The 12068-nt window shown below is 40.0% G+C and overlaps 1 protein-coding gene across 3 annotated transcripts in view; it reads left to right on the top strand.

Moving 5' to 3' along the window:
• The window catches only part of dlg5a (discs, large homolog 5a (Drosophila)), a 43585-nt gene that overhangs the window by 23704 nt on the left and 7813 nt on the right, over nt 1–12068 (top strand). For 2 of the 3 annotated variants that reach the window (XM_028006460.1, XM_028006458.1), the window contains 13 exons: nt 2028–2160; nt 2251–2378; nt 2457–2632; nt 2950–3053; nt 4248–4340; nt 4503–5534; nt 5965–6082; nt 6167–6311; nt 7219–7352; nt 7474–7563; nt 7860–8028; nt 10588–10750; nt 11304–11437. In XM_028006460.1, the coding sequence (XP_027862261.1) occupies nt 2028–2160; nt 2251–2378; nt 2457–2632; nt 2950–3053; nt 4248–4340; nt 4503–5534; nt 5965–6082; nt 6167–6311; nt 7219–7352; nt 7474–7563; nt 7860–8028; nt 10588–10750; nt 11304–11437 (2619 nt within the window). The remainder of the gene's footprint in view (nt 1–2027; nt 2161–2250; nt 2379–2456; nt 2633–2949; nt 3054–4247; nt 4341–4502; nt 5535–5964; nt 6083–6166; nt 6312–7218; nt 7353–7473; nt 7564–7859; nt 8029–10587; nt 10751–11303; nt 11438–12068) is intronic. The other variant, XM_028006459.1, reaches the window with a different exon arrangement.

Below are 12068 nucleotides of genomic sequence, written 5' to 3'. Positions count from 1 at the left end.
CTCCTGTATTTTCAGATCATGCAGTAACTTGGTAAAAACATTCCCTCTTTATCTTGTACCTCTGGGCTTTGAATGTCATTGTTACCTTGTAGGCAGGCCTCAATAGGACCTCATACATCTTGCTGACAAGTCCAGTCTGCTTTTAGTTTTTTTCTGCTTTAAATACAGTGTATATTCCACAACCCACAAAGCAGTAAAGTTTTTATAAAGACATCCAATGTCTTAAAATAAACTCTGAGCTCTATTTTAAGAACTTTGAATTGTGATAATATTTACTGTGGTACCTCACAAGTATTTGTATCTTTCAATTAAAAAACATCTCATATTATAACCACTAACTTGAATTTAATTTGTTTAGAATTTAAATGGTTAGCCTGTCATGAAGTAGCTCATAACAGTGAAAGAGAAGGAAAGTGATCCACTGTTATCGAAATGTTCTGCAAATAGAAATCCTATAATTAAAAAAAATTGTATTTAGTCTAATAGTGACCCTAAAGGTACAGGTAAAGGCACTTTTATTTAAATAGCACATTTCAGCAACAAGGCAATACAAAGTGCTTTACATGAATTAAAAGGAAATACAAACAAAATAACAAACAAAAGGAAAGGGCATAAGAAGAAAAATAATCTAATCATGATCTAAAGTATGTAAACTAGGTGCTAAATGAAGTCCAGCTGCCCTAAGATGTTTCTTATTTAGTAAACAGTGTTCAGCTCTGTTATTTTGTCTCACTGCAGCTGTTCTGTGAATCTTCAAAGTTTGTGAGAAATGAATCCCCAGAACGAAACATGGAGAAGCAGCATTCAGCTTCTATGCACCACAAATCTGGAACAAACTTCCAGAAAACTGTAAAACAGCTGAAACACTGAGTTTCTCTAAATAAAGGCTAAAAACCCATCTGCTTACAGTTGCTTTTGAACCATAAGAAATGGGACATTGACCAATATATTCAATTTGTATTGATTTTGATGATGGCACTCGTCAAAATGTAATGTTTGTCACTGGTTTGTCAATTGTTGACTGTATGTTGTTTTATTGACTTTTTATGTTTGTGTTTTTATGTGAAGCACTTTGAACTGCCTTGTTGCTGAAATGTGCAATACAAATAAATGCGATCGATCGATTGATTGACTAATCAGCATCACAAAGACCAATGAACACAGCAGACAATTCGGGGAGAATGTTGTGGAACCGTTTGAAACCAGGTTACATTTTAAAACAATATCCAAAGCTTCTGTCCAATATACATCAAAACTGACTTCTCAGGCCAGGAGAACATTAATCAAACGACCAACTGAGACTCTGGAGGAGCAGGCAGGAGAATCTGTCCACAAGGCAAAGACATTTCTTCCACGCTACAAATATTGCTTTTATGGCAGAGTGGCAATAAAGATGCCAATGTTGATAAAATGCATGAGACAGAATATTACAACCTTAATCATGTAGCCAGAAATTACAGTGGAATAGTTTATGCCAAGGCAAATGACTTGGTAAATGACTTATACCAACAACTTGATACAAGTCATTTGCTGACTTATACCAAGTCATTTGCCTTGGTATAAACTATTCCAAGGCAAATGGCCATTCTACCAGTCTATTTGACTGGTAGAATGGACCAATCAAAGTTCTGACCCAAATCCAGTTAATTTGTTGCTGGATTTGAAAATCATGTTCACAGAGAATCTTTCTGACAATCTTCAATCTTTTGATTCACAAAACTGGTGGTGAAAAATACCAAAAGACTTGCAGATGTGGTTTTACAGGAAGGTGGTTCTCCAAAGTGATGTATTGCGAGTTAAATCTATGCCCAGATTTGAGATTTGCATCTGTTAAAAACAAATACAAACACCAGTAAACCATATAAAGTGCCAATAGCAATACATTGAAGTTTGTGATTTCTACATTCTACAGAATGTGTAGAATTGCAAAGGCAGATAAAGGAAAAAGTATTGATTTAAAAAATGTGGTTCAGTCCGATTAAATATGTGTTGGTGACTGACCTTTGACACTGCTGCTCTGTGTTAAGGGAAAAGATGGAGAGCCAGCTGGAGAAGGAGGCCCGGTTCTGTCAGCTAATGGCACACAGCTCTCACGACTCCGCCATTGACACGGACTCCCTGGAATGGGAGACGGAGGTGGTGGAGTTTGAGAAAGACAGGGTAAGACTGAGGCTGAAGTTGAAATCGGGAACAGCAAATCGAATGTAATGAGAAATAAGTTGACTGACCTGCATATCATTGCCCTAATAGGAGGACATGGACTTGAAGGCTCTTGGGTTTGACATTGCCGAGGGCGTAAATGATCCCTATCTACCTGGAGACTGTGGAATATTTGTTACAAGGGTGGATAAAGGAAGTGTTGCTGATGGAAGGCTAAGGTATGAACCTACTTAATAAACATTGTTGTTGATAGACGTCTGTTAAATTCATCATCGTTTCTTCTCTTTGGACTCCAGAGTGAACGATTGGTTGCTGAAGATTAATGACATCGACTTGACCAATAAGGACAGAAAACAGGTGGTGAAGGCTGTGGTTAATGGAGGCGGATTGATCAACATGGTGGTACGAAGAAGGAAGTCTCTGGGAGGAAGGCTGGTCACCCCTGTTCACATCAACCTAATGGGACATAAAGGTACATTACACTTTAATAACACACACAGAAACGATGGGAGGAGTTGTCTTCTTACAGGGTTGAAACAGACAGAGTGAGAGGGATATTTCACTGTTATGGTTTGTAAAATCTTTCTAGCTTATCTAGTCCTGGGGTCCTTTCTGTTATCTCTTCAGATTCATGTTGTGTTTGAATCATTTATGTACTATTATTCTTCTACAGGACCTGGTGAAAGTTTTGAATTTTTTAAATTTAAACTCTGCTATTTTGTCTGTATAGTTGTCGTCGTGAATTTTATTTCCCCCTGTAGCCATTTGATTTTCTCCTTTGTGTTTCAGACAGTGGTATTAGTTTGGAAAGTGGGGTGTTTGTCACTGCCATCGCCCTGGGAAGTCCCGCAGCCAGAGAGGGCTCGCTCACTGTTGGAGACAGACTCATTGCTGTGAGTAATTTTTAGACACCTTGAAATCACTTCTTTTTTTCTTTTTTTTTATGTTAGCCAATTTTTACTCAACATTTATTGCTTTGGAGTAAGCACAGATTCCTTTAACTCAGTAATCCAAATCTCAATCCAATCCAGAATTGACATGCTAGGTGGGATTTAGTTGTATCCAGAACTTTCATCCCTTCTCTTAAATCCTTGGAAGAAGAGATTGATTGAAAGACTCTCTTTCTCTGCAGATACAGCAGCGAACTCCCACTGAACAAATTGGTAACGAGTAGTAAGGATGTCTGTAATGTTAATCTGTCAGAAAGAGAAGATTTAGTTTCTCTGTTCATTAAACTTAAACATTTGAGCTTTACTGTCCATACTTAACCAACCTTTTGTTAAGTGAGCTGATTACAAAAAACACAAAATGTTCCATTATACTGCTCCTCCAATTTAAAGTCATATTTAATGAGATTCCAGACAACTTGCTGGACTCGCCTGACTTTTCTCCAGCTAAGGAAATCAGGGGCTGATTTATTGGCTAGCTTATATATTGGTGCACCCCAAATTTATATGCACGTAATAGACCCTGCTAGTGAAAATGATTACACATTTTCGTTTCAGTTCAGCATTCTTAAGTGTTTTGAACACAATTATACAGGTGGCATTATAAACTCTTAAAGTAATGTGAATGACATGCATAAAGTTAGGACAAAACATGCTGCACAGCATATTCATGTCCATTTTTTTTCCATTAGAGCTTTAAATAATATATTATTTGCTACATTAGCTCCAGACAGTATTAGTCTGGATAATTGTTTTCAAAACACTCAAGAATGATGAAGTGAAACAAAAATATTTAATCATTTTCAACAGTAGGGTCTGTTATGTGCATATAAATGCCAGACTTTCTCAGTTTCATAAGATAGCGCTCAAGTTGAATCTTTTATGGTGGAAATCTGTTTGAATTTACTGCAAACTAAAATGTGCTGACCTAGATTCCTTGTAGTTTTCCCATTGTAAGAGTGCAAGACGCATTTCAAGCTACTGATCCTCTCTCCTGAATGTGTTGTAGTTTTGCACCTCTTTTAAGAATATTGATACCAAAGACGCACTCGTAAACACCTATGGGATTTTAGAAGAGTCACTTTCATTGCTTTTTAGTCCTATGTGACCTGTCCTTATTTTCACTGTGTCTTTGTGCAGATTAATGGAATTGCTCTTGATGACAAATCTGTGACAGAGTGTGAGGCTCTGTTGCGGAGCTGCAGGGACTCGCTGAGCCTCTCCCTTATGAAGGTGAGCTTGTTCTAATATCTCTTCCTGAACTCTCCAGCTCTGTGTGCCCTAAATAGTTGAGAAACTTTAGTAACAGAAGGTATATCTCTTAGTTGTTTATAAATCCATCATTTTTTTTTAAAATAAATCTATTTTTTGCTTCATTCCTTTGTTTTCCCGTAGTTTTTCCCTCACAGCACATCAGGCCAGAACATCTTCGAGAGCCTGCGTGATTCATCCGAGAAGTCCAACGGACGCATTCTGTTATCTGAGCTCCACTCCAGAAACAGCCGCAACCTGAAACACAACAGCTCGACGCAAACCGACATCTTCTGCCCTGATGGTGGAAGCGCCAGCTCTGGTAGTACCTCTGGGGAGAGGAGGAAGGTCAGAGGGGAGCCTGATGAGATTTATGGCGATGTGAGCAAACCGTTCTCCAGCGTTTCCCTCCACGCCACTAGTCTGCGACCTCTGGCCGACCTGGGAACCGGTCGCTACGGACCCAGCGCATTTCAGGAGTGCTGTTCGTATACGAAGGCGCCTTCCTCCTTGCCGTTTGAGCCCATTTCCCACTCTGAATGCATTGGTATGGAGACTGCCCTGGAGAAGAAGCACAGTGGCGGCACATGGCCCAAGATGATGGTCGGAGGTATGTCGGTTGTTCCAGACAACACTAGTCAGATCTCAGCAGCCACCCAACTCTCCATCTATAAATCACCCAAGCAGAGGAAGTCAATCTTTGACCCAGACACTTTCAAGCGCCCCGAGACTCCCTCTTCCAAGCTGGAGTACTTGGCAGCCAATCAGATTGCAGCTGTAGCTTCACACTCCCCACAGTCTTCAAAGACAGAATCTCTCTCATCCTCTTCTACCCCTACTCCAACTCCTCCTACCCCTCCCACCCGCAGTGACTCTTTTAAATTCAAACACAAACATCAAAGCAGCTCCGCCTCAGACTGCACGATCACCTCCGACGGCAAAGGGGAGGCTTCCACCTCCATGGCAGCAGGAGAGAGCAGAGAAAGGAGTGAACGAGAAAGAGACAGAAATGGCAACCACTACTTCCTGGAAGGAAAGGTCCTGACTTCAAGAAAGTCATGCGATGAGGACATTGGGCGCACCAGAATGGAGGAGCCAGAGGTAAAGAGGCCTCGTCCTAAATCTGCCCCTGCACTTCGACGTCGGACCCCAAAGATCACTCATCCCCCCTTCCAGGTAAGTAGATTACACATGAATATGGAGTCCATAAAAGTGTCAATACCCCTTTAAGCTCCTTTACATTTCAGCCACAAACGTCAGTGCATTTTGTTAGGATTTCTTGTGATAGACCAACACAGAGCAGGGTTGTGTAGGAAAATGATGAAAATACGGAGGTGGCAGGGTCATTCTGTGGGGATGCTTGTTTGTAGAAGGAACAGGGAAGTTGGTCATAGTTGATTGGATGATGGCTGGAGCTAAATGTGGAAAAATACTGGGTCAGAGCTTGGATTTTAAGCAACCCTCCTCAGTTACATCTCCAGGCCCCTGAACACAACACATTCATTTTATTTTGTAGGATGTTCTTGCTGTCATTTTTCTCATTGGACGCTTCCAATAAAGAGTCATAAATGCTTTCCTAGACATATTTGTCTTTGATTCTCCACAGGGCTACTCCAACGATGAACATTCACCAGAGTCCAGGGACATACTGCACTCCCCCGGCCCCTCAAATCGCCACAGTGTCGGCTTGATACCTGCAGTCTACAATGGCTCCCTACCTCCTAGTGAGCTGCTTGCATGCTTAATTATTGCCAGAATGTTCGATGACATTTCCTATAACATCCTGCCATGTGCGTGTGTCTCACCAGATTCAGCCCATCGTGGACTGTCTCCTTGCCCTGCTGTGACGGCTGTGATGAGGAATCCTGTATATACTGTGCGCAGTCACCGCGTTCATACTAGCAACTGTCCATCTGTAGCATCTCAGATATGTCACCAGCACACCCACACCAGGTTAGCTTCAATTTACCACCATCATCTTTAATTTCTTAGTCAAATCTAGACTTTGAAGAATTATTATACTTCAGTAGGCAAAAATAAAACCTCACTGGTGTTCCACAAGGTTCAAACTAAGGCCCACCGCTCTTTCACATTTTTCTGATAAGCCCCCTACATTTCATGTGGTGACCAATATCACTTAATTTTTATGAATATTATTTATGCTACTGCTAATGCCACTGCAAAGGTAACCTGAGCAATTTTAATTCAAAGACTAAAACCATGATTACTGTTGATTTTATTTGGAAATCTTCAACTATTCGTACAGAAAAAATTAAAACATTTATGTCAGTATATTCAATAGTTGTTTCATTCTTTTCTCCTATGTTTTGCAGTTCTTTCACTGTCGATGTGTGTGCTTTTTAAATGCAGTTTAATACAGAGTAACTTTATTAATTATCCGCAAGACAAATGCTAGTTTGACCATTGAGTTTCTCTTTTATGTTTTCTAATTAGATTAGTCATCTAGTTGCGGGCAGAATCATAATGGTCATTAGTTAGGATGCCTTCAGTTATTGCTGTCATCTTTTGTGAGACCATTTGAAATTTGCTTTGTGGTCTTACTACACAACTTTTAGTGTTCTGCTCCTTATGGACCCTTAAAGAACTTAAGTAGATAGTAATTCTACTGGTTTAGAGTTACAACCAGTAGCTCTACACCAATAAAATTACTGATTCCAATTATTCTGTTCCCAATGGCCAAACTGGCTAATTAAAATTTCCTCTATGTCTTAATATTTGTTTTTTTTGTGTGTGTGTGGGTAAGTCAGCCGATTGATTAATCTAAAAACAAAAAAAAGCGCACACTTGTTTTTTAGAGGGCATATTTTATGCACAATTCTAACTTTGTGTGTCCATGCAGCCCCCAACACCAGGGTCGCCTGAGCTTGGACCTGAGCCAGCAGAAGCACACCAGCGATTACTCTGAAACGTCCTCATCACGCAGCAGCAGAGCGTCACACGGTACAAACTCACTGCCCTCCAGCGCACGGCTCGGTCAGTCTGACACCCACGCATGCACACAAATGCATATGAAGGGTTTTTACCTCCTTTTCACTTTTTCGTCCTTCTGGATGTTGTGACAAAGGTTTTCAGTTGTACGTGTTATTATCTCCAGGTTCTTCCAGTAACGTCCAGTACCGCACAGAGAGGATCAAAATCCCCTCAACTCCCCGTTACCCCCGCTCCATGCTGGGCTCAGACAGAGGTAAGGTACTTTCAGATGCAAACAGCATAATCCTCACTTAATTCTTTCAGACTGTGATTAAAATTAAAATAAGGTTATTAATATTATAGGATTAATGAACAGGAATTGGTACTTTCAATGTGTATAAATAAGCACTAAAATGAAGATCCTCACCACAAATTAAAGGTTGCTTGAGTGGAATAAAGCGGAATCATTTTTATCTTACAATTAAATCATTGATTTTTATAAACTTCCAAATTAATTATAATTGTAGACCTTCATTGTCTCCCATTCTGCTCCTCTTTTCACGAATCTAGGCTCTCTGTCACACTCCGAGTGCAGCAGTCCCAGCCTCATCACCCCTCCGCAGTCGCCACTCAACCTGGAGACTTCCTCGTTTGCCAGCAGCCAATCACAAGGCTCCATTTCCACGTTACCGCGTATCTCAGTCAGTCCTGTGCCAATAGGGGAGCGCAGAAAAGACAGGTATCTATTTTAATGGATCCTATGGCTTGCTTTAAGGTGGACGACATGTTTGTGTTGTTTATTCACTTCATAACTACATTTTTTAAATGTTGGAAGTGTTTGTCAAGTGTATCCAAGTTGCCTCTTAAAAAAGGGAGAAGATGCAAAAAAATGTCAAAATCCAAACTGTACATTTTAAAGATTTTAGTTATAATAACTGAACTGTGATGCATCATCTCTCAGATGTAGTATAACAGCGTTGCCTGGCTACAGTGCCACCATAATCCACCATTTGATCTATTGTTGACTAACTTCACAGGAGTTGCGGTACGTCTCTGGCGTTGACACTGTGTCTGTCTCTCTATGATATCTGTCTCTCCCCGCTCTTCTCTTTATCTTCCTCCCGCCTCTTTGCAACCCTCTCCCTCCAGATCTCTTTATCGTAATCGCTCTTTTCTAAGGATTCCTCTGGCTGCAAGGCCGAGGTTCTCCTCTCTCAGGAGCCTCAGGTTTGTCCTCAATCACCCACGCTGCAAAGCAGGGAATGCCACCACTCTTACCCTTCCCTGCCCCACAAGTCTCTACAGTGTTTCACATGTTCTAGAGCAGATAAGATGCTGGATGGAAAGTGAATATCCCGAAGGAGCAGAACACTCTTTTGCAGTTTACGTGCACTTTGTGGAATGCAAAAAGAGGTTTTGTGATGTTTTTCACCCAGCCCCCCCAGGAGAACGGTTTAATTTGGAGATTTCTGTTTCTTTGCATGCACCAGTATGATTTGTGCCTTAGGAAAACACACAAGCTCAGATTAGCTACACTTGGTGAACTTCAAAGGTTCAGTGTTATTTTTGTGCTTGCACATTGCCCCGTTCATGTCCAAAGACCCACTTGAATCTCAGTGCATGTCCCAATAATGCTGTATGCATGTGTGCGTCTTTGCCTTAGGCCAGATCACCCTTCAGTCTGCAGTATGTATGTTATGCAATGTATTATTCAACATCCAGCTTCTGGGTCATATCTCTGTCCATACACCAGCACTCTTGTTTACCCCAGTCTCTGGCTGCAATCCATTTTCTCCTGTGTGCTTATGAATTTGGAAGGCATGTTACAAGCCCAACCTTGTTATGAAGACACAGAGTTCATACAAGTCTCCTCTAAATGAGGGCGTTTTCCTGTGTTTTTACTGCTCACTTTGCATTTATGTGGTGTGATCTAAACCCTTCCACTCTCGTCTGTAAGTTCGGTATAAAGTAGCTCCAGAACTGTGTTTTTCAGTAGCGTTCCACAAGACCCACTGCCCTGCATCGTCCTGAGTTTTACTGTTTTGCTTTAGATGTTTTTTTAGTAAAGAATGTTTCATACAAAATTTCACAAATAGGCCTAGAGAGCCTCTTTTCTCCTTTGTACAAGTATTGGCAAAAGAAAATGTACAAGTACAAATGCCTACATGTCTAAAACTACAGTTCTAGGCATATCTGTTGGCAAATAAATAAAAGATCTTGTACATGAATTACTTTTTTGCAGTTGCCTAATCTCTTACTGAAATTTAAAAAAAAAAATGCAAATAAATTGAATTAAATGTATCAAGTTTGTGTAAAAATTCCACATTAAGAAATTAAATCTTTGGAGGCCTAATTATTAAGATCCCCACTGTTTACACTTTGTGTAACCGTTCTTGGTCTACTGGGCAGCACTACTGCTGCTTGTAGAATTGAATAGAAATATCTCTTATTATCCCACAGTGGGGACATTCAGATGTGACTGTTGTGTCCAGGCATATAGGTTCACACAAAGGTAAAGTATTTATAAAACATGCAAAAATTAAGGATGAGATTATCGCATAATGGCATACTCTGTTCTAAGGAATACTGAATATATCACAAGTTTGAAACATCAAGAGATCTTTGATGCTCTGGGAACCTTTCTAGATCATCCTAAGTATTTGGTCCTCACCACTTTCTTCCTCCTCTTTAGCTAATTCCTCAAGTTTCTTGTAGGATTTACATCTGTGGACTGAGGTGGCCTTGTAAGGGAGTTAATGTGGTGTCCAGTGAATTATTTCTACGTAGATTTGTCCACATGCTTTTAATTAAACTGCTGAAACATTTTATTCCATTTGTCAGACATGGTGGACATGACAGTTTTTTTTTTTGCAGGCACAAGATTTACTTTCTTTTTTTCATTAATGCCTTAATCAGCTTTGAAGCTATAGCGGTAATTTAACAACAAAAAGAAATGAGAACATTGTTTCAGAACATTGTGTTTTATTATCAAAGAAAAAACCTTTGAGTGCTCAACTTTAAGAGTCTAAACAGATAATTCATGCAGGACACTGGGTTCTGAGGATCAGGCTTGAAAATCAGTGCACAGATTTAAGGGGCATTTAGTTAATCTCTGGCTCAAGCATTTTTAAATCTCAACACAAGCTTTCTGTTGATATTCTTTTGATTTGCAAAATTTTAGCACCAAACCCTGTAAAGTAACTTGATGGTGCCCCGTCATCTTTGTCCTTCTCTTCTTTTGTGTTGAGTTGTGCTTCTGCGATGCTCCCTTCTAATTTTGATCCCTCTCTCACATCAGGCCGTACTTGGAGGAACCGCGCAACGTCATCGTTCACAAAGGTGTCGAGCCTCTGGGGATCTCTATTGTGAGTGGGGAGAACGGAGGAATCTTTGTTTCAAAAGTTACTGGAGGGAGCATCGCCCACCAGGCAGGATTGGAGTATGGAGACCAATTACTGGAGGTAAGAACAACTTGCTGAATGTCACAGGTCGTATCTCAAGGCTACAAAAATAACAGGTTTTCTCAAATACATGAAAGGAAGCAAACTTATAGTTTTGATGTGATTATTTACTTGGTTTTCCATAAACTAAGTAATTGTGCTACTAACTTTGCATTAATTCTGCAGGTTATCCTGAATTAATGCAGGATAACCTGCATTCATTTTTAAGCTGGTTCATATTTGCACTTTTTTATGAACTCCTCGTTCAATCCATTCCATAAATCTACTTCACACACTAATGAACGAAAACTCTTTTTGGTTGTTCTAATAATTCGTGCCTCATGTGTATTAAAAAGAAAAATGCTGAATATTCATTAATAACTTTTGACATGACTATAAATTTGTAGAGCAGGAATTTTGTATAATCCAAACCCCTGACAGTTAACACAAACTTCACCCCCAAGCAGCTCTAATCATTTAAAGCTCTTAATAATCTGGACACACACTCTGTTTCAGTGTCACATCCTTTGACCTCATCATTTTCTCTATTACTATACCTTTTCCTCTTTATCAGTTCAACGGTATCAACTTGCGGAATGCTACAGAGCAGCAAGCTCGTCTCATCATTGGACAGCAGTGTGACACCATCACCATCATGGCCCAGTACAACCCACATATGTACCAGCTGGGCAACCACTCTCGCTCCAGGTAAAATTGTTCTCTGTTGTTTTTTCTTCTTTTCTTCTTTTTTTTGCTTTAAATCTACCTTTTGAGACGTTTTTCAGAAATCCATGTGCTATACTTTCCTTCATAAATAAAAGTTGAAATAATATTTCAATATGTTTTGTAGAGCAGTGTTTTAGAGATGTAAAGCTTGGTAAGATTCACTAAATTTAGCGAAGATCTTTTTCTTAGATGCTTGATTTCATTAAGGTCATTAAGACACATTTAAGCTTTGGAAACAATCTGAGTCTTTTTACCGTCAATCAGACCTGAAAGCTCTTCCCTTTGAACTGCAGTCCTGTCAAAAACCGCCACCCTCCCCTCCCCCACCAATACAGCTTGAACGGCTGGCCTAGTTGAAGCCTTTGGGGAATTGGTTGGCACAGAAAGGGATCCGGATGGATTTTGTCACAGCGCTCCCTTTTATTTGCTTGATTTTCAAACTATTAACTCAAATTCAATTCTTCATCTTTTCTGCAAATTCAAATATTTGAGAAACCGTCCCACATTGCAAAAGCAATCACTGAGGCGCAAAGCCATAAATGATTAAATATGAGTTAAACCAGGCAGCTGATGAGCTCTTGTGGTTCTCACTGAAAGTCTACATTAGGAATTT

The sequence above is a fragment of the Xiphophorus couchianus genome, chromosome 22 (genome assembly GCF_001444195.1).
Source record: "Xiphophorus couchianus chromosome 22, X_couchianus-1.0, whole genome shotgun sequence".
In the NCBI taxonomy this organism is placed as follows: Eukaryota; Metazoa; Chordata; class Actinopteri; order Cyprinodontiformes; family Poeciliidae; genus Xiphophorus; species Xiphophorus couchianus.
This window is presented reverse-complemented; position numbering and strand designations above follow the sequence as displayed.